Source organism: Capra hircus, chromosome 3, assembly GCF_001704415.2.
Source record: "Capra hircus breed San Clemente chromosome 3, ASM170441v1, whole genome shotgun sequence".
Classification (NCBI taxonomy): Eukaryota; Metazoa; Chordata; class Mammalia; order Artiodactyla; family Bovidae; genus Capra; species Capra hircus.
In genome coordinates this window covers 28,592,993-28,620,715 of record NC_030810.1, presented here as the reverse complement: position 1 = coordinate 28,620,715, position 27,723 = coordinate 28,592,993, and the positions used below count along the sequence as shown (strand labels likewise).

The 27,723-nt window shown below is 37.4% G+C and overlaps 2 protein-coding genes across 6 annotated transcripts in view; one reads left to right on the top strand and one right to left on the bottom strand.

The window, feature by feature from the left end:
- TCEANC2 (transcription elongation factor A N-terminal and central domain containing 2) overlaps positions 1 to 6,769 on the bottom strand; it is a 47,867-nt gene extending 41,098 nt beyond the window's left edge. The window contains exons 1-2 of one of the 2 annotated variants that reach the window (XM_005678377.3): positions 3,752 to 6,769; positions 1,669 to 1,811 (exon numbers count right to left, since the gene is read on the bottom strand). In XM_005678377.3, coding sequence (XP_005678434.2) covers positions 1,669 to 1,770 — 102 coding nt within the window. In that variant the 5' untranslated portion in view covers positions 1,771 to 1,811; positions 3,752 to 6,769. Of the gene's footprint in view, positions 1 to 1,668; positions 1,812 to 2,398; positions 2,551 to 3,751 lie in introns of those variants that run through there. The other variant, XM_005678376.3, reaches the window with a different exon arrangement.
- TMEM59 (transmembrane protein 59) lies at positions 2,728 to 27,428 on the top strand. Of its 4 annotated transcripts, none has more exons than XM_013962817.2 (9): positions 2,785 to 3,153; positions 6,776 to 6,808; positions 7,809 to 7,914; positions 9,426 to 9,520; positions 12,231 to 12,383; positions 14,390 to 14,471; positions 16,136 to 16,217; positions 18,538 to 18,646; positions 26,785 to 27,428. In XM_013962817.2, the coding sequence occupies exons 1-9, from the start codon at positions 2,965 to 2,967 to the stop codon at positions 26,938 to 26,940; spliced, it is 1,005 nt and encodes a 334-aa protein (XP_013818271.2). In that variant the 5' UTR covers positions 2,785 to 2,964; the 3' UTR covers positions 26,941 to 27,428. The 4 variants fall into 4 exon arrangements, with proteins under 4 accessions (XP_005678432.2, XP_013818271.2, XP_013818270.2 ...); XM_013962816.2 differs by having other exon boundaries at positions 16,133 to 16,217; XM_005678375.3 differs by lacking the exon at positions 6,776 to 6,808 and having other exon boundaries at positions 2,728 to 3,153; positions 26,785 to 27,427.

The window sequence follows — 27,723 nt, the reverse complement described above, 5'->3', positions numbered from 1 at the left end:
CACTGCATTGAAGGAGAATGTTACTTCATATGCCTGTTGTTTATTCTGACTCCACAATCTTCACATGACATATTCTCATCATCACACACAGTGATTCTCAACTGGGGCCCACCTGGGGACACCAAGGGCAGAAGGGACAGGTGAAGGTATATTAGAATCTGGGTGTTTGTATGTTGAGTGTACATGTAGGTCAATTACTACTATCCCTTTTTTCCTTCCAGACAGTCTGATACCACAGTCCTGCGCACCACTGTCTCTGAGAATTACATACAGTAGTGACTATATACAATATACAGTCTACAATTATTTGTGGATACTCTGACCAAACAGTTGAAACACTTGAACGTGTTCTAGGAATTCACAAAACTTCAAAACTCGGGGAGATTTTAAAGATCATCTTGAGCTTAGTAGGTCTCAACTAAGAGCTATTTGTAAATACGTGAGGGCATTTTCAGTCATCACAATGGGAGGTGCTACTGGCATTTAGTGTCTGAGGGCCTGAGATGCTCAACTTTGTAAAACTCACAGGACAGTTTCAAATGATGAAGAATTATCTTGCCCGAAAGGACAACAGTGTTTGTTTGAAGAAACTCTGACATAGGCCAACAGAACCCAGGGTCTTTGTTTACACTTCCCTATATTGCTTTCTAATCTGGGTCTGGTAAACCTGTGGTATATCTAAAAGTCCAATGGGGTACTTAAGTCAAGTACTCAGAAAGCCCTCCACACCATCACAGTCTTTGTAAATTTTTCTCTAGCCCCTGATCCCCCTCTCTTCAGAGACCTAGGCCAGAGGTGCAAGTTTGGCAGTCATCAGCATGGCAAGCCTTAAGATGAATAAGATTACCCTGGCCAAATACATAAAATGTGACAAAGCTCTGCAGAGCACAAACATTAGCAGTCTAATGGAGAAAAGAGGAAGCAATAAAGGAAATCAGAAAGAAAAAGTCCGTAATGTAGAAGGAGAGGTTCCAGATGACAAAGGGAACTAATTGCAAGCAGTTTTCTGCTTGTTTTTAGTGAAGTAACTTGTTGTTCACTCGCTAAACCGTGTCCAACTCTTTGCGACCCCATGAACTGCAGCACTCCAGGCTCGCCTGTCCTTCACTATTAAGTGAAGCAATAATTACCATTAATTACATTACATTCATTGATTCACTGTTAGTTGTTTATACTGTATTCATGACGCCTTGCCTCTTCCTTGCCAACATAAGTCAGACAGTTTGAGGCTGCAAAGAGTCCAGTTTAACAGTCTCTTTTTCAGTCTCAGATGTGGCTATGAAGGCCACGTGATACAGTTCCGGTCAATATGCTATGAGGGGTGGTATCATCATCCAATCTTACTGAGTTTGTACAGGGTACACAAATCATATTTGGTACTTGAACATTCCATTTAATAGACAAGAACATCTTGCAAAAGAAGAATAATTTCAGAGGATATATCCTACCGGTTAGCGAAACATACCACAAAGCTAAAGTAATTAGAAGGGTGTAACAAAGGTCCAGAAATTGATAGTGTATGGGGGAAACAAATTTGGAGCAGTCAGGAGCACGGTGGGGAGGAAGCACAGAAATAAGGAATTCATAGGTCCTCCACAGTAGAGCTCCTCCAGACCTCCTTGCCATCCCAGTCCTTTGCATTTTCTCCACTCCCGGATCCCCTCTCACCTTCAGAGATTCAATGGTGGCCTGCTTGTAAATCTTTCCTCCAGGATCTTTCTTCTGAGGACTATTCTGGATTCTGGGTGTTCGAATGACGAATTTATCCATTCCTAGGGGACTCCAACTACCTTCACGTGCTTTACCGTGTTCTGCTCAACAAAGAAGGCAGGTTCTAAAATGTCACCAGAACTTCAGTGATGTGTGCTCCCTAAAGTGACATAATTGGGTCCTACATACTCTGGAAGCATTCTTGAATTATTAGGACTCTTGGATGGAATTTAAAATAAGATTTCCTCTCAAAAATCTTCCTAAAAACTGAAAATTGTATACAATGACCGGTCTACTTCCTGAATTAAGAGGTACCTAGTGCACACTGTTAAGGGGGCTACCAGTAGAGGGCCAGGCGATGAACCTGGTGACTTCTGAAGCCTCTTCCATTTTAGGTTGCGTTGTGGTAGGGTTAGCTTTCCCCCAGGTTCAGTGAAGCTCTCTTAACAAATACCCTACCATAGCCACAACCCCAAGTGTTCCTCTTGTAACCAATATTCAACAACCTCCTCCAGATGTCAGCAGGGTCCTCACAACAACCAGTCATCTCCAGGAAATGCTCCACGGTCAAAGGACCCTAAAGACTGTCCTGCTCTAATCCCATAGCAACGGGAACCACCACCTTCCTCTGCCTTCAGCACTCAGGAGCCCGGGAAGGGAAAGGCTAACGATGGCACGTGAGACCCACCAGGAAAAGCAGCCCTGCCAAGCAGCTGGGCCTCTCCGGCACGCACCCTCTGAGAGGCTTATGGGGTCGGAACACCTTTCAGGGCTGGCAGTTTCTCAGTAAAAGCTCCGCCAGCCAGCTGAAGTCCAAAGCCAATCAGCGGAGGTTGGGGGGAGGGGGGACGGCGGACGGCTCGAACCAAACCACATTCCCCAGAATACACCGCGAATGGGCAGGCTCGGGAGCGCCTAGGGCAGCTGGTAGTTCCCCGAGACCAAGTTCCCCAACCACCGTGCGCCTCCCGCTTGAAGAGAACTACATGCCCCAGCATGCCTCGCAGAGGGAGGAGTCGTTTCGCTCTAGTACTCGCGATGTTTGGATCCACTTCCTCTCGCCAACCTAGAAGTTCGTAGAGCTAGAGGTGGGGCGGGAGGCGGCAGTTTCGGACGGGTCAGGGCGGAGCTGAGAAGACTACAGAGGCGGAAGCAGCGGCCCGCGGGGCGGGGAAGGGGCTGGTCCCGGAAGGAGGAGGAAACCTTGAAAAGAAAACAGCAACAAGCTGTGCTGCTGTGACAGAGGCAAACAAAATGGCGGTGCCGAAGGGGAGCCTATGGCTCAGGGCCCAACTGGGGATCCCGCCGCTGCTGCTGCTGGCCATGGCCCTGGCCGGAGGCTCGGGAACCGCTTCGGCTGAAGCGTTTGACTCGGTCTTGGGTGATACGGCGTCTTGTCACCGGGCCTGTCAGTTGACGTATCCCTTGCACACCTACCCCAAGGTAGGGCCCGTCCGAACCGGGCTACAACCCTTCCCTGGCCGCCCATCTTTCCGCTCTCCCGCACCTCTGTCGTTTCTGGGAGCCTGACTGTTGAACCCACCCTTCAACCTTTGTCTCCCATCTCTGTGGCCCCTTTTTTCTTCCCTAATGCTACCCGCATCCCGCTCCTGCTGTAATTACCGGAAGTTTGTGCCGCACCTACCCTGTAATAGGTCGGGGACAGAAAAATAAGCAAGACACGACCTCTTTTTTCTGAGGCTTTACGGGGAAGGGTGGGGAGGAGGATCCAGATGATTAATGCAGGTTCCTCACTTTCCAGGGATGGCGGGGCGGAGGAGAGGGGCAGTTGCAGATACGCCAGTCCACTAAAAGATTAGTTCTTAACCCCCTCTTCCCATAGCGCCTCTCTGGGCTGGAAGCCTGTAGTCTGTACCTGGAGTCAGACAAGTAGATAATTCCACCATAGTATGAAATGTATTGAGTTGGGAGACAGGAAGGGCTTTCCGCCTATGTTGAGTAACTGTGTGCTAGGTGCTGACACTGGGACTGGGATAGCTTAGAGAAAAAACAGTTAGGTTTCTACATTCGGAGAACTTACCTTTCGGTGCAGCAGAAGACAGGGAGGGGACTAGTAGAGTGGGAAAGAAACGAGACCTGCCCTCGCCGCGGATCACATATTACGAAGAGTGTGACCCTTCCTCCCCTCCCTGTCCGCCCTAGGTGCAGCCTTTCCTTTAATTCCATTCCACTTCTCAAGTTGTTTTTGCAGCTTGAAAACTGTTGACTGAGCATCCTAAATTGCGTGGTTTGTCCCCCACCCTTCCAAACATGTGATTTCGGTATAAGCCCCGCCCCGCACACCACTGCCTTTCTTTATAACAGCTTGTGCTGGTCTTTCTACCCTTGTTTTTACTTTGTCTTCCCTATAATATGTGCTTAACCAAGTGGCTAGGCCTCTTTGCTCTCTCAAACTACAAAGTGACTAGGAGGAGAAGTTTAGGATGTTTCTTGTTGGCAAGTGCTTTCAGGCTTTTGAAATGAAAAGTTCTACATGCTGTTTCTGCCCATATGTCTGTTTACTGCTGGGTTTTACATTGCTTGAGGATTATCAATCTTCCAGAAAAAGTGTGGGAGAGGGGATGATCAAATTATCAGAGACAAATATATTATTAGCAATCAAGAGAGAAAAATGGGGAATTCTGACTTCTAACCTTTTAAATCAATGTGTACTGCTCCTGAATACATTATTTTCTTCTCTTTTTATAAACCACTGGTAAGTAAGAGGATTGTATGAGGAAATTAATAGTGATTTGACCTGGAATTGGGCAGATATTTATTTTGTATCTTTTTAGTGTTTAGATGTACTGGCCTTCCCTCCCACCCACCCTCGCCCTTTTTTTGAGATTTTCCTAGCATATTTGTAGTTACTTGAGTACATATGCTGGAGAATAAGCAATTTAAAAGGCTAGACATTTCTGGAACCTCTGAGTACTTTTATAATATCCACTACTTTGTAACAATTGATGTGATATCTATAAATCTTTCTTTCTTTTTCAGTAAAGCTATTCTTCCTAGGAACTCTAAATCACCTGGTTTCCTGTCCTGGACTTAAAGTTTACAAACTGCCTGCTGTCTTATTAGCCAGTATGATGGGAGATTTACCTCCCTTATCCCTAATTCTCACCCTGCCAAGTTGGGCTTGTCAGCTGAGGAAATCAAGGCTCTGACATGTTCAGTGACTTGACCTAGGTCACATAGCCAAGAAGTAGTGGAGTAGCAGGAATTCAATCCTAAAACTGGCTACACTGTACTGCTTTCTATTAATAAAGTTGTAGATTAAAAATATTTAATTATTTCACTGATGTCCTTTGGTCCTCCATCAAATTATTGTGCTTTATGGTTTGGAAAAAAGCAGTGGGTGTTATATTATTTAAATGTACAAGCTCCTAAAGCCTCTCTTGGTCTGGTATTTGTGACTGGCAAATAGAAATCTCATTTTAATGACTCTTTTTCAAAATTACTTGTTGCAAGAAAGCATGGTACTTCACTTGTTTGTAGTAGGTACTTAAAAATTATCATATTTCACCCTTTAACTTTCCTCAGAAGTAGAATTGTGTAACTTGTCTGGGTCCAAATACAGGAGACGTAAGTCCTGTTAATAATAAAGGTAATTAGAGGCAGCCTGGTCATTTTTAAGAGTGTGGGCTCTGGAACCTTACAAACCTGGTTTCATTCCCGGCCTTACAGTTACATATCTCTGTGTCCTTGATAATCACTTCTCATGACTTCATTTTGTCAACTGTAAAAAAAAAAAAAATCCTTACACCTTGTGGAGTAAGTGTGAGGATTAAAGATAATATACATGGTACTCTTAGCACAGTACCGAACACATGGCAACAGATAGTGGTTTCCTTTGTCAAGTGTCATAAGGCCAGTTTGGTATGTGCAGTATATTAGTAGTGCTAAATAAGAGAGAATAGTTAGCTTGACGCAGGATAAGAAAATGCGTGTAAAATCTATAGATAGTAGAGTTCCTTTAAGGAGGATTTGGTCTAAATTAGAGAAGGTATATTTTATATAAGTGTGCCATAACTTTGGATGCCTAGGGCATGAAACATTGTCTAAAACATGAAACACGTATTTAGAACAAGGATATGACTTAATAGCTACCAGTTGAGTGCCTGCTCTGTGCCAGGTATCCTGTGATATATTAAGTGTTAACACCGTATCTGGTACATTGTGGGTGCTCACAAAATATGTTATTAATGTCATATCTGTTTATTAGATAGTATAGCATAATATTAATGATGCTATGGATATAAAATATGTAAATAAAATAATAAAATATAAAATCCTCATCATATTTCAGGATTGACATGTAAGTATTGTCACTGTTCTACAACTAAGGAAATTCAGGCTGAGTGAGATTAAGGCCCTTGCCTAAGGTTGTGCAGAATAAGTGATGAGGCTGAGCGACTAACCAGGGCTAATTCCTGAACCTAGACTCTTTCACCATGCTACACTCTCTTCTGAAAATCGTACTGGAGGGCTTATTGGATTGGTTTAATAAAAGAAAACATATCTGAAAGCAAAATGGCTTGCAGTATAGCTCATACTAAAGAGCTCATACTTCTCCATGCCATAGTAGGAAGCATGTGATGCTCCAAAGACATGAGAGAATTCTACTGTCTTACAAAAGCTACTCAGGTATAAAATTTACTTTAATGGTTAAAATTCTTTCAGTTTCACTGTAACAATAAATGCAGCTAGAACTGACATCCAGAAATGTACTACCCTCAAAGTTTTATAATAAAGATTGTTCAATATTAGACAATTAGGATGAAATGGTTGGATGGCATCACTGATTCAATGGACATGAACTTGGGCAAACTTCAGGATGTTGAGGGACAGGGAAGCCTGGTGTGCTATAGTCCACGGGGTCGTGAAGAGTCTGACATGACTTGGAGACTGAACAACAATAAGTACTAGACTGCAGCCATCTCCTCTTAACGGACTGTTGCTGCTGCACAAATTTTACTAATCCTGCTGGAAAGAAATGCATAGCTTTGTATTCCATTGGTCGCTAACTGGTGTATGCACATGCTGTTTCCTTCCTTATTAGGTGCCTGCCAGTTTGTACACAGTGGATCACACAGTAAGTTGAGGGGGCTTCCCCACATATACTGGTTTGTTTCAAATACTATACATTTCACCAAAGGAAAGCCTGTTGAAGACATTGTCATTAGTCTTACTGAACAGTTCACATTTTCCAGCAATGAAGAATCTTTCTTATCTTGAGCTCTCACACAAATAAAATGATGCCTACAATTTTAAAAATGTATTATGATTAACACTACTACCACTTACTGAGCACCTTCAATGTTCCGGGCACTGCACTAGGAATAGGTGTCTTCCAGCATTATTGAGGGGTTTAGAGATAATTTATAGCTTTTATTTCCTTTTTGACGTTTGTCAGTAGATAGGTAAAGTCACGTGCATGCTGACCTGAAAGGTTTTCATCCACGTCTGGCTGATTCCAGTGGCCTTTTCCATATGTCACATGTTGCCTTTGTTTGTTGTGTTTTCAGTTCAGGTAAACTGAGCATAAAAAAATCCTTTTGTTCAAGCATTTTTCTCAGTGTGTACCTCACTTTGTGGGGGCCTTTATAGCACTATCTGCTATGTAAAACCAGTCATGATATTTTTCCTGATAGGCTTGATGATTCGTATAAATATTTATGTGGCAGAAGTACACCATTGATCCTACAGTAGTTGTTTTCTCATTTTTGCCTGTATTAAAGTTCTGATTATGTCAGTGTTGTTTTTATTTTCAACTTTTGCCCCCAAAATATGACCATGGAATGTAGGAAAAGGGTGATGTTTTTACGCACTCAGTTTCCTGATATCACTTAATTTATTTATTTGTTTTGGATATCACTGTTAAAATAAGAAATTAAAACTTCTTTATATGGCAGACTATATAGTCTTAAGTATTACCTGACTTCTATCATTTTTCTTTCTTTCAGTTATAAAACTTTTATTGGACAATTTATAATAAACCCTACTAACTTTGCTTTCTTTTTGACTTTTTTTTTCCCCCCATAAGGGAAAAACACTATTTTTTTGTTAATCCTCCCTGTTCTTGACCTCCCTAGGAAGAGGAGTTGTACGCATGTCAGAGAGGTTGCAGGCTGTTTTCAATTTGTCAGTTTGTGGATGATGGAATTGATTTAAATCGGACCAAATTGGAATGTGAATCTGGTAAGATGCTATGCTAATGACATCAGCAGTATATAACATTGGTGTTTTCTTTGAGTTGTGTTATGCCTTTTATGTATTTTCCTAGGAAAATGACAAGCATGCTATTTAAACTAGTCATCAAGCATATTTAAATTATTATAAAGTTGAACTTCTAGTAGCTGCTGCTAGAAATTTCATGGGCTTTAAATTTCATCTATTTGTTGAGACACTGTTTATTTTGTACTATAGATAGGAACACCTTTGTTTAACCAAGTATTTGGTTTAGACAAATGTAATAGTGATTACCCTTCTCATAATTCATCACTATCGTTTCAGTGGATAGTATAATTTTCCTAAGCCTTTCAATCATAGGCTAGTTGACTTAGCTCCCAAGTTTTTTTTTTTACTGAATCAGGCTTTTGACTCAGTATTTAATAGTGTATTCTTTGTGAGTCATGCCAATAAAAGAAGTAACTAGAGTCTTTGTCATCTCTTAAGCCACTATTCTTACCTTTTGCCCAAAGCGGTGTGTTTAATAAAAGAAACCTGTAATCAGGACAAAATTGATATTTAGCTTTTTAAAAACTGTAATGGAATTTTCTTCATTCATCACCTTACACTGTTTACTCAGTGCAGTGGGCGGTCGCTTTCTCCCTGTCACTATGCCGCTATTTCCAGCTACCCTGTGTGATGTCATAGCCTCTTTTTATGGCTCAGTCTCCTAGCTGGCCATCTTTATACATGCATAATACTGTTCAGCTTATCATCTAGTACCTTCGAGAAGTATACTACAAATGCATGACTGGGTGGAAAGAAAAATAAAATTGTGGTGTAAAGTGTTACATCACAGGAAAGAAAATTCTCTAGTGAACTAAATGAAAAGTGTGTATGTGGTAGAGACTCATTCCAAGTTTGGAATCCTGCTGCAGAACATTTTCAAAGTTCAGTTTTCTCAGAATTTAGGATGTTAGTTAGACTGATTGTTTTATTTTTCTTTGCCTTGTGAATACCCTTGTTGCTGAACTCAGTGATCTAGTTCTTAACAGTAATATCATATATTTGTATAAATACTAAAGTATATCATTTTGTTCAACCCCATAAAGTAGGTGGTATTAATTCTGTTTTAGACATGATAAAAATCAATAGTCAGAGTGGTTAAGTAGCTCTACCTAGGTCACATACACAGCCAACAGATGATAGAGCCAGAATTTCAGGATGCCAATTCAGTGTTTTTTCTTTTCTGCAAACCTTAGCTATGAGGTTCACCTCATATGACTGTCATCATAGCCAGAGCCTGAGTGTATAATTAATAGGTTTCTTCCTGAAACATTTGACTTGTGGGAGGAAGAAGATATGGGATTTTAGTAAAATAAAACATTTGCTGTTATTGCCAAATATGAAAATTCATATTAATGAAATACTTTTAAAGTATAATAAATTGCTTTATAAAATGCTAAGTTCCTTACTTTCTAGTCTATCCCTTTTCTTTCTCTCCTCTTTTTTTCTTGTAATTTACTATTTTTCTCTTCCAGCATGTACAGAAGCATATTCCCAATCTGATGAGCAATATGCTTGCCATCTTGGTTGCCAGAATCAGCTGCCATACGCAGAATTGAGACAAGAACAAGTATGAAACAATACTGCCCTTCAGAAATGCCTGCTTAGATTGCACTTTGTATTGAAATGTATATTGTTCACATGATCCTATTTCAGTATTATATTTTATAATTAGTTTCAGCAAACAAATTATTTTTGCAAATAGAAAAGTCAGCTACTTTTGTATAAGGCTTTAATGTTAAGAGGTATGTTCACACCCATAATCTCATTTTGTTTTTTTTCTTGGTCTGGTGACAATATTATCCCCATTTTGCATATGAAAAAACTGAGGCTCAGAGAAGTGGAGAGTTCCTTTTACCTTATCTGCCGTTACCTTAGCAGCATCATTTCTCATCTGTATTACTAAATTAGCTTCCAGTCTGTTTTCCCACTTTAGCCCCTTCTAGTCTATTGTTTAGTCTGTGTCTGGATATTTATTTTCTAAGTGGAAATCTCATGTCCTGATTCTATCTTATATTCTTCAGTAGCTTCCCATTATATACAGGTTTAAGTCCAAACCATTTATCACAGCCTGGCTTCTGATTACCTCTTCTATATCGTCTCTTAGAATTTCTGCCCCTCTTACTCTATCCAAGCATTTGGGGAAAAGTTTTTGAATTAACTTTGACATAGGAAATACAACTGCATGGTACAGAATTCAAAGGTGAAAAAGAAAAAAAAAATGTATATATATATATATATACACACACACACATACAGTTGACCCTTGAAAAACATGGATTTTAACTGCAGGACCGTTTACACTTGAATTTTTTTTTTCTTAATATTGTACTGCACTACATGATCTACAGTTGGTTGAATTCTCAGATGCAGAATCACAAATATGGGAGACCAACTATAATCTGTGTATATTCACAGATTTCAGCACCCCTAATCCCTGCCATTGTTCAAAGATCAGTTCTTTAGCGAAAAGTTTCCTACCCCTGTATCTCTTAGCCACCCCATTTTCCTCCATTAATGTAGCCACGGGTCACCAATGCAGAGGTATTTTATACAAGGATACATGTATTCTTTTCTAAAATATAATTAAAGACTGTCTACCCATTTCTTTGCAGTACATACATATTTCATTATATGGATGTATCATTTATTTAAGTAGTCCCTTGTTTATGGACATGTAGGGTTGTTTCTGGGTTTGGTGGACAGCCGTCTATGGGGTCGCACAGAGTCGGACGCGACCGAAGTGACTTAGCAGCAGCAGCAGCAGCAAGGTTATTTCTAATTTTTTAGATTTACGTATAATGTCTATTTTCTACATTTATATTTCTAGAATAAAATCATAGGAATACAATTGCTGAGTAAAGTATATGCATTTTTAATTTTGAGAAATAGAGCAAAATTGCCTTGTATGGAATTTCTGTCAGGTCTTAAAATTGGCATATAATTCATACTATAAAAATCGTTCTTCTGAAGTATTCAGTGTAGTAGTTTTTAGTCTATTCCAGACTGTGCAACCATCATTACTATCTACTTCCACAACGTTTTCATTATCAAAAAAAGAAATCTCATACCCATTAGCAGTCACTGTCTTTTCCTCCTCCTCCCAGTCCTTGGCAATGTAGTACTTTTATTACAGTTTTAATTTGTGTTTCTCTTACGAGTAACTTTAAACATATTTTCTAATTTTTAAGACCCTTTTTTATTTCCCTTTAATTATGTACATACTGAGAAGTTCTTAATGTTTGTAATATGTTAATGGTGACATTATTTCTTGTTTCTTCTATTCTCTATCTGCCTAGTGAATCCTTTTGACTCAGGGCAAGTATCATGTCCTCTGTGAAGCCTTCTTAGCCACCTCTCACCCCAGTTTGGGTTAGATGCCTCTCCCCACAGACATGTATCACACCGTGTTTCACCTCTGTCCTGCGTAGATTAAGCACAGACACATGTGGATGAATAAAACACATGTGGTTTCTGACTCTTAAAACTTATCTCAATGAATGCTTACTTAGTGAACTAATCAATGAATGATTTCACAGCTTTTAAGTGGAAAAATTTGATCACGAGTACAGATCTCTTCTGATTCTAAAAGCTCTTCTCTCTTAATAACCCCATAGTGTCTTTCTTTTGAAATATAGCCAGAACCAAAGCTATCTCTAGAGTTCAGTGAATGGTATCTCATGCTTATTCTCTAGAGGGGCCCACTGTTGTTGAATTAGTCAATAGTCAGAATTAAAGGGGAGGCGATACCAATTAATGTAAAAATCTCATCAGTAGCTTACTGTATGTAGTCAGCCCATAAATATTTCCCTCCCTCTGCCCTGTTATCAGATATCTCACATTTTATGCATATATTCCTTGGATTGATTTTTTTCCTTCCTTTTTTCCATTGGTGTGTGTTATGGGATGGTTCATTTTACATGAAAGTATTAAAGATTTGTCCCTTCCTCTTCTACCTCTTGAGGCCTTGCTAATCCTTATTTAATCAAAAGAGAAGAGTTTAGATTCTCTACATTTTTGGACCTAATTCAAAAGCCTGTTAATTTGATAGAGGTTGACAGGTAGCTTATATTGTATTAGGTGATACGTTAAAGGATCCTAGGAATTTAAGCTCATGGTTAATTGCATAGATAATGAAGAGTTTACTCTGATGCTAATGACGATAATAGAATCACTTGTTTTATACTCTGTCCAAATAAGGATTTGATTATATTGTTCTTTTGTATATGTGTATATAAAAAATAATATATTTCACCTTGATTTAATTTTCTTTTTTTAAGCTCATGTCCCTGATGCCAAAAATGCATCTACTCTTCCCTCTAACTCTGGTAAGATCATTCTGGAGTGATATGGTGGACTCTGCACAGAGCTTCATAACCTCTTCGTGGACTTTTTATCTTCAAGCTGATGATGGAAAAATCGTTATATTCCAGGTGATAATGTGCTTCATAGAGTCATTTAAATACTAGCAGTAGTAATGGAGAAGGCAGTGGCACCCCACTCCAGTACTCTTGCCTGGAAAATCCCATGGACGGAAGAGCCTGGTAGGTCGCAGTTGATGGGGTTGCTCAGAGTCGGACACGTTTGAGCGACTTCACTTTGACTTTTCACTTTCATGCATTGGAGAAGGAAATGGCAACCCACTCCAGTGTTCTTGCCTGGAGAGTCCCAGGGATGGGGGAGCCTGGTGGGCTGCTGTATCAGGGGTCGCACAGAGTCGGACATGACTGAAGTGACTTAGCAGCAGCAGCAGCAGCTGCCCATTGGAAATCTATTTAAAGCCTATTGATCTGTATCTAACAAGATCTCTGAGTCTTCTAAATTTTAGAGTGGTTTATTGATAAAATGAAACCTATAGATATAAGAGCGGAGAAGGCAATGGCACCCCACTCTAGTGCTCTTGCTTGGAAAAAAGGAGCCTGGTAGGCTGCGGTCCATGGGGTCGTGAAAAGTTGGACACGACTAAGTGACTTCACTTTCACTTTTCACTTTCATGCATTGGAGAAGTAAATGGCAACCCACTCCAGTGTTCTTGCCTAGAGAATCCCAGGGATGGGGGAGCCTGGTGGGCTGCCATTTATGGGGTCGCACAGAGTCGGACACGACTGAAGTGACTCAGCAGCAGCAGCAGGTATAAGAGATAAGAAAAATTAATGTAGTTTGAATGTAAATAATGGTGTGTATTTATACCACATATGGATATTAGAGAAAAGCAATGGGACATAATTTTTAGTTGTTAATAGTGCTTTTCCTCTTAACTCTGATAAGAGAGTTTGTTGAAGAAGCATGTTGCCTTCTAGAGAGAGAACTTTTCTCCCAGTTCATTGTTTATCATGGGATATGATAATTATAGCTGCTGTTTAGTGAAGGTTCATGTGTACTAGACATTTATATGTATTGTCTCAGCTCTCCAAACAACTTCATGAAGTTGCATTGCTGCTGCTGCTGCTAAATCACTTCAGTCGTGTCCAACTCTGTGTAACCCCATAGACGGCAGCCCACCAGGTTCCCCCGTCCCTGGGATTCTCCAGGCAAGAACACTGGAGTGGGTTGCCATTTCCTTCTCCAATGCATGAAAGTGAAAAATGAAAGTGAGGTCACTCAGTCGTGTCTGACTCTTTGCGACCCCATGGACTACAGCCTACCAGGCTCTTCCGTCCATGGGATTTTCCAGGCAAGAGTACTGGAGTGGGATCCCATTGCCTTCTCTGTGAAGTTGCATTACAGCTGTTTTATTGATGAGGAAACTTTGAAGTTTAAGGTCATACTGCCAGAAGTAACAGAATTAGGAATCAAACCTGGGTTACTTTAGCTCCAGGGCTCATATACCACCCTACCATGCTGTCTTCTTTTTAATTTGGTTGTTAAGTTCCTCGAATTTAACAGTGGGTTGCTATTTCCTTCTCCAGAGGATCTTCCCAACCAACCCAGCGACTGAACCCACATCTCCTGCATTGGCAGGCGGATTCTTTACTGCTGAGGCACCAGGGAAGCCCTAAAGTATGGAGTATTGAGCTATAATTTATGAGTTATTCATAGGTAGAAAAGAACAGAATGTTTCAGATGAGAAAAAATAGAGATGTCTAACCAGAAATTTAGGCAGTCTGCCAAATGATTCCTGATAAACCAGAATTAGAACTCATTTTTTTACAGGGTATGATACTTAATGCATTATGTTGTAATCTAGTTTTTTATTTTGTCAGGAAATTAAACTGACTGTTCTTGATGACGATAAAAATCTGTTTCTTTGCAAGACACTGGATCTAGTGTTCAGCACAAGCAGTTAAAATATATTGTAGTTACTGTGTTTTATTTTTTATACCATACTTCTATTACTTTTTCTCAATTTGAATGTCTATAGAGATGATATGTTACAGAACTTGGTACTGAGAAAGGCTTAAGAAGTACAAACGACTTAATTGCTTTCTTGTCATTTTAGTCTAAGCCAGAAATCCAGTATGCACCACAGTTGGAGCAGGAGCCTACAAATTTGAAAGACTCATCACTAAGCAAAATGTCCTGTAAGTTTTATTTTCAGTAGCCTAGGATTAAACACATGAGCAGTCAGATCTAATGCTGGTAGAATTGGTTGTATGATTGTTGGAAGGTGAATAAATGACTTAAAACCGTGGTACCCTGGAGAAGGAAATGGCAACCCACTCCAGTATTCTTGCTGGGAAAATTTCGTGGACAGAGGAGCCGAGCGGGCGATAGTCCATGGGGTAGCAAAGAGTCAGACGTGACTTAGTGACTGAACAACATATCCTATATAGATATACCTAGGGCCTTTATTTAATATCCTCTTACTGTGCAAGTATTTTAAAATATATATTTATTTGGTTGCCTTGGGTCTTAGTTGCAGTGTATGGGATCTCTCATTCCAGCTTCTCTCTAGTTGTAGCTTGAGAGCTTAGTTGCCCTGTAGCATGTGGGATCTTAGTTCCCCCACCAGCATTGAACCCATGTTCCTTGCATTGAAAGGCAGATTCTTAACCACTGGACCACCAGGGAAGCCATTGCACAAGCATTTTTATAAAAAGTGAATTGTTCTTGTGTGTGAGCTTAAGTTACAGAGTACTGTCAACAACAACGACAAAAAACACTGTGGTCCTCAAACTTTACTGTGCTTTATGATCTGGGGAGCTTATTAAAAGCATTGCTGAGCCCCCCTCCAAAGTTTCCAGCGTACTCTATCTGGGATAAGACATAAGAATTTGCATTTCTAACAGATTGCTAGGTTCTGTTGGTGGTCTGGGGATCACACTTTGAGAATCACTATTCTAAAAACATTTAGTTTTCCTTTAAGGATGTTTTGCGTATGAACTAAGGAGATGTTCTGGTATCTTCCAATAAACTAACCAAATAGTGAAACTACCCTGAAAATATGTTTTTATTCTCTTTTTATTTCTATGCTAGAAGTGAATTTAAACTCATAGAAATATAAAACATCAAGCTGAAACTATGCTTACCTTTTTAAAGGTATTAGCTCATTCCTTATCTTAAATACTGATTTTATTAACTTTTTAATTATTTTGGTGGGTGAATGATAACAGCACACAGCACAAAGCCATCTTTAACTGTATCTTTTTATTTTTTAAAGATAGATTTATGTATTTATTTTTTGGCTGTGCTGGATCTTCATTGCCTCTTGTGTGCTTTCTCTAGTTGCAAAGAACAGGGGCTGCTCTTGATTGCAGTGTGTGTGTTTCTCTTGCTGCAGAGCATGGGCTTCTGTAGTTGTGGTGTGTGGACGTGATAGTTATGCCCCCCAGGCTCTAGACTACTGACTCACTAGTTGTGGTGCATGGGCTTAGTTGCCACGCCGCATATAGGATCTTCCTGAAGCAGGGATTGAACTCTTGTGCCCTGCCTTGGCAGGCGGATTCTTAACTATTGGACCACCAGGGAAGCCCCATCTTTAACTTTAGATTTGAACAAACCATTCTATTATTACATTCAGACATGGAAAGCATCAATGTCAATAAAAATTTTTAAATAAAATAGGAAATTCATAATGTTGTATAGTATCCAGTTGGTTTTTAATGTGCCAGAGGAACTTGCATTCATTATACCAGATTACATTTACAGAAATAACTGGGTACAGTGTGTATATCTAGAAGCAGTCATTTGAGACCCCCTTTTGGAATATAGGATATGATTAACTTGTACCTTATTATTTCAGCAGATCTGCAAATGAGAAGTTCACAAGCACATAGGAACTATCTTGAAGATGAAGAAAGTGATGGCTTTTTAAGATGCCTGTCTCTGTATGTATTCATCTTCACTTATGTGTACAGAAGATAAAATCTGGCTTGTATCATAGAGATATAGTCCTTTTTATTAATTCAAAGTTATATTAACTGCTCAAAAGTAAAAAACTTTTTTTTCCGTCTTTTCCCTACCAAAACTGTACTTTTGGATATTTTGCTTTGTTTAAAAGGTGATACTCACTCTACTTTAATAAAACCCAAGGTTTTTTTTTTTCTGCAGTACAGAAGCACTCTTGTTCTCGTTGGGAGTCTTTGATTTATGTTACAATATGCACTTCTTCAGACATCTCAGTTAAGCTTTAATTAATTTAGTTGGAGGGCCAACTGTATATTTATTGAAAAAAATTCACGTGGATTTTTTTTAATTAAACAAAATTTTAAAAAATATAAATAAATTCTCCCACATAGTTCAAACTTAAGTTGTTCAAGGATCAACTGTATTTACATAGCATTTACATTTTATTAGGTATTATAAGTAATCTAGAGATGATTTAAAGTGTATGGGAAAATGTGTGTAGGTTATGTGGAAATACTATGCCACTTTATCACCCTCAGATTTTGGTATAGGAGAGGGAAGCGGTCCTGGAATCATTGCCCCAGGAGTGCCAAGGGATGACTCTGTATTTGAATGGTTTGAGGGTTGGATTTTCAGTTTTTATCTCCATGGCCAGACAGGAGGCTAGGGAAGGTGGATAAGGGCTATAGATTAACGAGGGCTCTGTGTTCTATACTGAGTGTCATCTCCATGCTGAAGATTCTTAAGGATGGCAAGGGAAAGTGGACTGGAGAGGGTAATGGGTACCTTGTGCCCTCTTCTGAAGAAATATCAAGCCTTCTAGAGGGAGGAGGGTTTTATCAAAGTATGCAACCTTCTACTCCTCCAAGGAGTTCTGATATGAGCCTTCCCCCGACAACCACCTGCAGCCCCTCGCCAAACACAGGGCCAGTAGCACTTAGTGATGGTTGTCTACCCTGTGTCAGACACCAGGTCAAGCCTTTGAGTGGAGAGGCAAACAAGCAGACTGTTGTGTCTCAAGTGCAACAATTCAGTAGTACAGACTGCATGCTTCCTATAATTTCTTAGAGCAGAAATAGTTTCTTGACAGGTTTTAATCAGATATCAGATACTTTTTAAAGACTAGGTAAGAAAATAAGTATTGAACTTCAAATTTTCCCTTCCTTTAACTTCTAAACCTGCTTTTGATTTTGTACCAAAAAAGGGAAGTTTTTCTCTCATTCAGTGTTTTGGATTTTGTTGCAGTTTGATGAGTTTTATGAAACCTAAGTTATTGCCTAATCTTAAGTTACCATTTATTGTTTTTTCCTGTTTGGTCACACCACTCAGCTTATAGGATCTTAGTTCCCCGACCAGGGATCAAATCCAAGGCCCCAGCAGTAAGAGCAATGAGTTCTAACTGTTAGACCATCAAGGAATTCCCTACAGTTTATCCTTAATACTACACTACCTAGCATCTTACTGGTGCCTTACTACCCTAATAAAATTTTCTCATTATATGTTTTCTTTTAAATCTAACATTTTAAAAATAGCTTTTTATTTGAATCTTAATCTATAGTTTGGCAAACAATAGGTCAATTATGGAAAAAACTCCAGTTACTAATTCTTGTAACTAGCCTTCTACACTGAGATATTTTAATCATAAGAAAAACATAACTATCTTTTTTTAGGATATGCTATGATGAACACGGAATGCCTCATAAGAGATATACTCTTGTAAATTGAAATTCAAGTAAATTGTGGCAAGTTAAATATTTGAAATATAGTAGAGAAGTTAATTTCTGGAAGCCTGTTGTGAATCCTTTTATAAAACAAGTTATTGTTTCATGATTTACCTATTCTGTACCTTAATTCTTTGGGCTATTGTGTTTTCTTAAAGCAAATGTTATCTTAATACCTTGCAAATATATATATATTTGTGTAGCAGTATATAGTTTATAAAACACTTTGATTTGCTTTATCTCATTTAGTAATTTTTTAAAATCCTTAACAGTAATTTGCTTTAATTTTATATATATAGCAGAAAGCCAATATGTCTGATTTTTTTTAATTATAAAAGTTATATGGCCATGTTATAGAAGCTTGAGAAATGGAGGAAAGGACATTATATCACCCTAATATAATAGCTATTCTAATGTTTTCTTCTGTATGTTTTTTTAAAATAGTTTTAAGGATAGTACACATAAAATTTTGTATTATTAAACTAAGTATACAAAATTGATTGCCTTTAATTGTTAAGAACGTTCTGTTCTTAATGTTATGCAATTTTAACAAAACTGTTGAATTTTTTTTTTTTTCCAGTAACTCTGGGTGGATTTTAACCATGACTCTTGTCCTCTCTGTGATGGTGTTGCTCTGGATTTGCTGTGCAACTGTTGCTACAGCTGTGGAGCAGTATGTTCCCTCTGAGGTAAATTTAATTCTAACCCTTAGGCCATTTGAAGACTGAGCCATATCATTCCCTTTTTTTTTTAAATGTTTTGTTTGTTTAACTAGAAAAGCAAAATCTTCCTGCTAATAGAATGAGAGAAAACTTGGCGATTTTAATCACACACATGAGGGTTGGCACACATGAGAATTACAGGTTTGCAGCATAAGCATCACTTCCCAGTTTTCTGTTGTGCTAACTACTGTAGTGACCAGTGTACATTGGCTGACTTGAGTTCAGTGTCTCTCTTCTCCCTAGGTCTTTTTTATTTTTTGATTTTTGGCTGTGCCACATGGTTCGAGGGATCCTACTTCCCCAGCCAAGGATCAAACTTTTGCCCCCTGCAGCGGAAGCACAGAGTCCCAACTACTGGACTGCCGGGGAATCCCCTCCATAGGCCTTGGAGACTGAAAAAAACCCATTGACATGTTTCTAAGGTGATATGTGAGAAAGAAGCCTTGTGGAACTACTTCAAATTTTAAATTTAACATTGCCACAAATGTTAAGGAGTAATTGTTGTTTTAGAAGCATCAAGGCTGAAGCGTTTGATTTTGAGTAATGTGTTTTGCTATACTCTGAGAGAGATGGAACACTGTTTTGACTTTCTTGTTAATTAAAATTTAACTGGCCCAGGAATCATAAGGTAAAGAACTTTTGTTTCAGAAGAAGCCTCTAATTTGATGATTCAACTTAGCTTTAAAGGAATAAAAATTACTTATGTAACTAAACATAAGATAATAAATTCTACTGACATCACATCCAACTGAAATAAACTTTAGTTCTCGTGTGCCTCCAAAAATCCAGTAGAAAAAGAGTGAAAAGAAGGAAGGAGGGAAATTAAAATAGAATCTGATAATAAGTAGTAGTTGTCCCTAGCATGATGCTTGAACAGTACTCTTATGTTCACAGACTATAAAGATATGCTATAAGATTTACACATGAATAATGATTCGGATAATATTTTTCATGTTTTTGTTAAAACCATATGGGATATAGGCAGGCAGAAACTGGGACAGGATAATGTTGATAACTAATATTTATATAGTTGTTCAAAATTTACAAAGTGTTTTCATGAATTTTTACATGTCCAGCACACCTCTACAGCAGGTTTTATTATTCATTTTGTAGATGAGTAAATAGGCTTACGAAGTTTAGATAACTTTCCTGGGGTTGCACAGCTATGAAAGTTTTGAGCCTGGAATTAAGCTCCTGTCTTTTGACTCTGCAACTCCTATGTCTTTTCCTATATACCATCTTTCCTCCAGCTGATCAACTATTTAAGTGGCACAAATAATAAATATATGAAGTGTTAAGGAAAGCAGAGAGTATGTGTTGGATTGTCGGGATAGGTCATGAGGGCCTTGACCTGAACTTTGAAGAATGGTATGGATTAGCAGAGAGAGAAAAGTGGACAATTTTTAAACAAATGGATAAAATTAGACAGGATAGCCTTGAATTGTGGAAATATTAGAGAATGGGTAAATTTCTAAAAACTCATCTGTTTATGATACCATCTGAATATCCTCTTGCTTATTACCTACTTGTGTTCTTGTTTTAGTTCTGATGTCCTTATTTTAATCATTTTTTGTTACTGATAAAGTAGAAGTTAGACATCTTACATAGGATTGCCTTTGCCTGTTAACTTACGTTTGAGCTGCCCCATGCACTCTAAATCTTCATGGCAGCAAAGCTACAAACCTATAGTAATAAATCTTTGTTTTACCCTCCATCACTAAGGAAATTGATAATGTGACTCATATCAGGAGCTCATCTTCTGTGTAACCTCTCTGACACTAGGAATTTGAGTACTACCAGCAATACATGGTTCATGTTTTTGAGCCAGGATGCTCAAACTCTTACTGAAACACTTCCTAGATGGACTTTTCATAGTTCTTCCTCTCTTAATCTCCTTACTTGACTTACAGAATTGACATCTTCTGGTGGTGTTTAGACATAGCAATGCCTCTCATTGGTGTTTGATTACATCTTACAGACCTGGGAATCTGTCCCTCCTTTTCAGATGACTTTTGAGCTTTCTCTTCCTTTTAGATGTTGTCTCTGTGATAAATTTTGTCTTGATTGTATAGTTTTAATTCTATAAGTTCTCTCCCCTTATTTCCAAGTTGTTTGTAGAGCATCTCACTGTTTCTGCATATGCCCCCCACACCCCTGGATCATGAAGCCTAAAGCATTAGAACCACATGTGGAGGCCTATTAGCAGTTATTACATTCCCTCCTGATATCTGCTTATGGGTGTCACTTTGCCCCTTTACTCTTGCCTGGAAAATCCCATGGATGGAGGAGCCTGGTAGGCTGCAGTTCATGGGGTCGCTAAGAGTCGGATACAACTGAGCGACTTCGCTTTCACTTTCATGCATTGGAGAAGGAAATGGCAACCCACTCCAGTGTTGTTGCCTGGAGAATCCGAGGAATGGACCCCGTCTATGGGGACGCACAGAGTCGGACACGACTGAAGCGACTTAGCAGCAGGAGAACTCTTCTTCCTCTCCTTAACAATCAAGAACATGGTGACACCGTCAAAGAATATATACTTTTCTAAGATATATTTTCAAGAAAAATGTATCAAAGACAGCTATTTGTATTCACTGCTTTTAGCTTTTACTTTGTATTTGAAACCACACTAGCTAAGTAGTAATGTTTTTTCAACTCTATTTTTAATTATAAAAGGTCTGTATATTTGACATAGAATTTATAAAGTTATGTATCGAGAAGCAGGAAAAAAAATCTAGAACTATTTTGTATTGCCATTTTAGTGGATTTCTTTTCACTGAACTGTATCAATACATATTAGAGTTTTTAAAATATTGCAGTATAGATACTCCTTTTGTGATATTTTTCTCCTTAATTTACTGTAAAAATAGCTGAGAATTTAAGTCACCTACTTTAAAACTTTAGTTTCATAGAACCTTTTCATTGATTTTATTTTTGGAACATAAATTACTTCTGACCCCTCTCCATAGTAACATGAGAGTGCATTTTAACTTATATAAGCAATGAGCAGTGCTATTTATATTTTGTTAATATAGTTTGCATATATAATCCTGTGTGTTTATAGGAAATCAGAAACCTGCTGAGAGAATATGTTTGTCTTCAGTATAGACCTGGTATCTTGAGCTCAAACATGAAATATTAAAAGCTTCCTTTTCAGTCACTACAAATAAAGCTTAAAATGTTTATAATAAAGGCCAGAAATGTAGTCTTGGAAACTTATGAACAGCTTTGCTCTTCTTATTTAGGAAAGTTCTGAAATAACTTATCTTTAGCCTCTTTTGCACATGGTAAATATTCATCACATATCATTTAAGAGTAGTGCCAGAAAGAGTTGGCATTGGTTGATCTTAAAGCAGTATCATTTTGAGTAACTTGACTTATAAAGGTTTTGATCCTTATTTCTCCACTTTCCCCCCTGTTCTTTCACATGTATGATGTCGTTTATTTGGGAAACATCATGAAATAATAATGCTTTTCTCTTGTTGAACTATCTGTTTAAGATAGTAAAAAGTTCATAGTGATCCTTGTCAGGCAGGTCAAACCTGACTTATAAAAACAGGGTTCAAGTATTGGATATTCCTTTCTAGAGATCAGGCAGCCTCAGAAGAGTCCTGAAACAACAAATAATCATAGAAATGCTGCCTCTGTTATCTTATTATCTGTTCACTTCTTTTTTTATTTGTGAAACCCATGATCATCTGATTTCACATGGTCAGTTTAAAAAAGTTTTAGAAGACTCCAAATAATATTCATGTTAGTAAATCACATATACTTACTGGTAACATACAGTGTGCCAGGCCCTGTTCAAAGATTAGAGAGACAATGAAGAATAAGATCACAATGAACAAAGTTAAATGTTAAAGATTTCAAAGACTCGAGTAGAATGAAACATGTTTTAAGCTATAATAAACATTATTTTCTTTGTCTTAAAAAAAAAAGACCAAGAATCTTGCTATTTCGAATCTTTAAGTCTCAAGAGAGACAATCAAAAAATTTTATAAATGCCAGAGCTACCATAGCCTTTTAATCTAAATTCTGTTAAGAAATTTAGTTTTGCTGTTTTTTGTTGTTCTTTCTCAAGCCTTTATCAAATGTAGTAAGTTTTTGTATAATATATATAAAAATAGTATGTATAATATATATATTTTAGGAAACCTATGGATTTTTGCCTAGTTAAAAAATGTATGACATTTTGATTCCACTTGTCTAAGTATGACTACAACTTCTATTCTAAATTTCTAACTTATATTCACTCAAAACTTTGATATAGCTCCATTTTTTCTGGCATCTAATATTATTGCTTAAAGACTAGAAAGCTTATTATCTTCGTGATTCTTTTTTTAAATAGAGGCTTGAAATTTCTAATCCAATTTGAGAATATAAAATACTTGTAACAAAGTAACAAATACTTTTGTTGTAAAACAAAACAAAGGAAAATAGGAAATTAACATGTGATAATAGTATTATTAACTAAAGTGCAGATTTTGTTCAGATTTCACAAAATTTTATGCTAGAGGCCATTACTTGTTTTGTTACCTTATTCAAGATTCCATCTTGTATTTAGTTGCATTGAGTAGCTTTAGCTGCATGTAACAAACTCTGATAAATTCAGAATTTTCATTTTTATTCTGTTACAAATATTTTCTAATTTTCCTTGTTATGGCTTATTAGATACATCCATCATTTAAAAGGTACATTTAATTTCCAAATACATGGTGTATCTTTTGATACTGATTTCTAACATAATTCCACTGTGATAAGAGAACACTCTGTAAGATTTCAGTACCTTTAGACCATGAAATTTTTGACCTTTGTTTTATGACTCTGCATATGTTCCAGGGTCTCCTGGTTTATATCTATGAGAACTTAAATGGAATTTGTGTCCTACTGTGTGAAAATTATATAAACCTTAATTATGTTGAATTAGCTCATAGTTGCTTTTCAGGTCTACTGTATCCTTCTACTTTTCTATTTGTTCTATTAATTTTTGTGAGTTTGATATTGAAATGCCAGATAAAAATCTTAATCTGTCTACTTAAAAAATAATTGTAATATATAGTGGAACTATATGTAACTGTGTTTTTTCCAAGTCTTCATAAATGCATTATCTTACTTTCATAATTTAAGAAAGAAAAAAAATTGAGTCTAGAAAAAGATCTGTGTATAATAACTTGCCTAAGATTGCCAAACTGGTTAGTGAAAAGCCAGGCCTAAAGCCCAAATACATATTTAGTAGTTAAATGTAAGTTTTAGAACTAATACATATGACATAAGGGGCTTCCCTGGTGGCTCAGACAGTAAAGAATCCTCCTGCAATGCAGGAGACCTGGGTTTGATTCCTGGATCAGGAAGATCCCCTGGAGAAGGGAATGGCTGTCTACTTCAGTATTCTTAACCTGGAGAATTCCATGGACAGAGGAGCCTCGTGGGCTACAGTCCAGGGGGTCACAAAGAGTCACACAACTGAGTGACTAACAGTGAGCAACTAATAAAGCTGATTTCCTTTTCCTCAGTTCTCAGATAAACCAGTCAGTAGTTTTAAAACATTCTTCCATGCAGTTGCCTTTTTAAAATTTTCTGTTTTTTGCTTTTAATAATTTTAGACATTTATCTGATGTCCTTCTACTGTAGATGAGGAGTTAACTCCCTTACACTGCCTCTCACTTCCATCTCTTCACTTGCTAGTTTTTATAATGTGTATTATTATTGTGCATACTTTTAGTGAATGCTTTATAAATTTCTGTTGGCTCCTTATTATTGCTTTTCTCTTTCTTCCCATACTCTTAACTCTCAATTTTCATTAGATCCTTGAGAAATAAAATAAATTCATTCTTCTGTATATATACTTTCAGACTCTGCTATTGGTGGATCTGAAAATTTAAAATCCACTAGACAGCATTTACAATATTATAATTATGTAGATATTCAAAATAGAACCAAGTACAGTGGTGGTTAGAGTCACATGAAAGCAAATTATAAACCTGAGTTACTTAAAAGTGTTCCCAGGAGAATCTTCCAAATCTCTCTGCTTAATGGAGTGGTTTTATTTTGTTTTGTTCTGGCTTTCTTCCCATAAAAGTCATCTCAGTTGCCACTGTTTCTTGTATGTTGCTTTCTTCCTTAGATTTCTTTTTACTTTTGCTGGAATACCTCAAGTAATTTTTTTCATAAAGGATACTTGGGCAGTAAACTTTCCAACTTAACACATTTGAAAATACCTTTATTGTACCCTTGTATTTGATTGATAATTTGGAGAAGGAAATGGCAACCCACTCTAGTATTCTTGCCTGGAAAATTGCATGGACGGAGGAGTTTGGTGGGCTACAGTCCATGGGGTCGCAAAGTCAGACACAAACGGAGGAGTTTGGTGGGCTACAGTCCATGGGGTCGCAAAGTCAGACACAACTGAGCAACCACTTTGACTTTCACTTGAGAATACAGAGTAGCCACAGAATCATTAAATGTCCTGGTTAGAGGTTATCTGCATGCTCCCATCCATTTCTCTGCACAGATTTTACTCTTTCTCCTTACTCTTCTAGATAGCTTCTTCCATACAGATGCTTGAAATCATTTAAAGTTTCTGTTACTGTTTCAAGGCTTTTAAATGTTAAGTAGTATTTTTAAAGGCTTTTAAATGTTAAGTAGAATTGTGAAAGTTTTTCTTATTGTGCCTCAGAGCAAATTATCAATTTGTCTTGAAAATTTTCTCTTAACTGGAGAAGTGTCAAGTACTGGGCCACCTCCTTGTTGAAGGATTATTACCTTGAAACAGTAGGTAGCAGACCACATCAGAAATGTGTTCAAGTAGGCAGCCATCATGACAATCACTTTTAGAACATTTTCATCACTCCAAAAAGGAAACTCAAACTGGTATCACTCGCCATTTCCTCCAAGCATCTTTACCAGCCGTAGACAATCCATGTCTTTCTGGCCTCTTTCACTGAGCATTATGCTCCATATTGTTGCACATATTGGTATTATAGATACTTAAACTTCGAAGGTGCTCTTTATTCAACACCTACTAAAAGCATCTTTCCAACATTAATGCTTCTATGTGGTTCTGTGTTTTTTTAATACATATTTATTTTTTGCTTATTTATTTATTTGGCTGCACTGGGTCTTAGTTGTGACATGTGGGATCTTCTAGTTGTGGCTTGTAAACTGTTGGTTACAGCATGTAGGATCTAGTTCCCTGAACAGGGATCGAACCTGGGCTCCCTGCTTTGGGAATGCAGAGTTGTAGCCACTAGACCGTCATGGAAGTCCCTGTCTCTTTAATATAGTTAGTTGCCCTGTCAGTAATATCAGCACTTCAGTTTTTAGCTCACAGAATCAGAGATTTATTGCCACATGCGTTAACAACAAAATCTACCCCATCTCTTAGTAAAAACTTTTCTTTTTCTACCTTTAGGAGATAGACCTGTATCTAAATAGAGGTACTTTCAAAAGATATTAGACATTTCCATTATACTTCAGGGAGTTTTGTGACATTTGCCCTGATACTGTTTATGCTTTCATTCTCTCATTTTAGTGTCTTTTTGAGTGTGTTAGTAAAAATTTGAACTTTTATACATTTATGAAGACCTTTCTGTCAATGTTAAACTATTTTGTGTATATTTTTTATTCTACTCACAGACTTAAAATCGTACATACCAATTTTCCATATATGTTAATTTAGAACATTCAGTAGCAGAGGAAGTTACTCCAAATCATTTGACCACTTGGTTGGAGAGGTAAGGTCTTAAAGGAATTGATCACTCAAGGCATCAAGCATCCGTAATCCATGCTCCAGAATCAATACCAGGTGTGGTATGACCACACCTACTCCTTTTAAACCTGAGCAATTTTCCCTGATACTCAGTTGTTAATTTTAAGTATTTTAAGTCAGGACATGTGGAAAATTTTTATTTGACCATCCACTGGGAATTGAATCACATATGTATAACACTTTGAGTAAAAGGATTCTTGAGGATGTTTATAGAAATTCTTTTTTTTTTTTTTTCTTCAACCAAATCTTAACATAATAAATTGCTATTTGAAGCCTTACTTGGAGAAGTTCCTAATTATCCAAATTGCTAATATTCATTGATGTTTTTTTTCTTTTGCAGAAGCTGAGTATCTATGGTGACTTGGAATTTATGAATGAGCAAAAGCTAAACAGATATCCAGCTTCTTCTCTTGTGGTTGTCAGATCTAAAGCTGAAGATCATGAAGAAGCAGGGCCTCTACCTGCAAAAGTGAATCTTGCTCATTCAGAAATTTAAGCTTCTTTTTTTTTTTTTTTTAAGAAAAGTGGAATAGACATCTAAATTTCCATTCCTCAGAAAGCTTTTTAAAATGGTTTCATTGGATATAGGGCTTAAAAATCACTATTAAATGCAAATAAAGTTACCCAAATCTGTGAAGACTGTATTTGCTATAACTTTACCTTCAGTTTTTTTCTAGTAATTTAAGAGATGGCTATTTGGGATTGTATTTTTATTTTACTAATATCTGTAGCTATTTTAATTGTTATTTGCATTGTTTTGTTTGTTTCCTTTCTTAGCCAAATTCTGTGAGCTGATCATTGTTCTTCTCCACCGCCTGCCATGTCAGTCACCTTAGTTAATAAGCTGAATACTCAGTAGGATATGATGCTGTTGCTCAGAAATGGCCAACAACTTGTAATTTTAAATTTAGTAGAAAATACCCTTTAATACACTACATTTTCAGTTGTATTGAACTGAAATCATTAAAATTTTCTTTGAATAATTATGTGCTGAAATTTGAGTTAATATGCAGCTGATTTTCCAGATTTTCCCTTTCGCCACTGCCCAACCCAGAAAATAAACAGGAAATGTTCTATGTCTGTTTATTGCTATATGATCAGGAAGCAAATGAAAGCAAAAAATGATCTTCTCACAAGTGTATTTTATGTTATTTTGCACAGACTATAGATTTTTCTGTTGGATGGATCTTTCCAAAGAACTATTTTTCTCTATTATAAAGCATGTCAAGTATAAGTTATTTTCCAAGAACTTCATTTTAACAGTAAGAATTTGACTCTA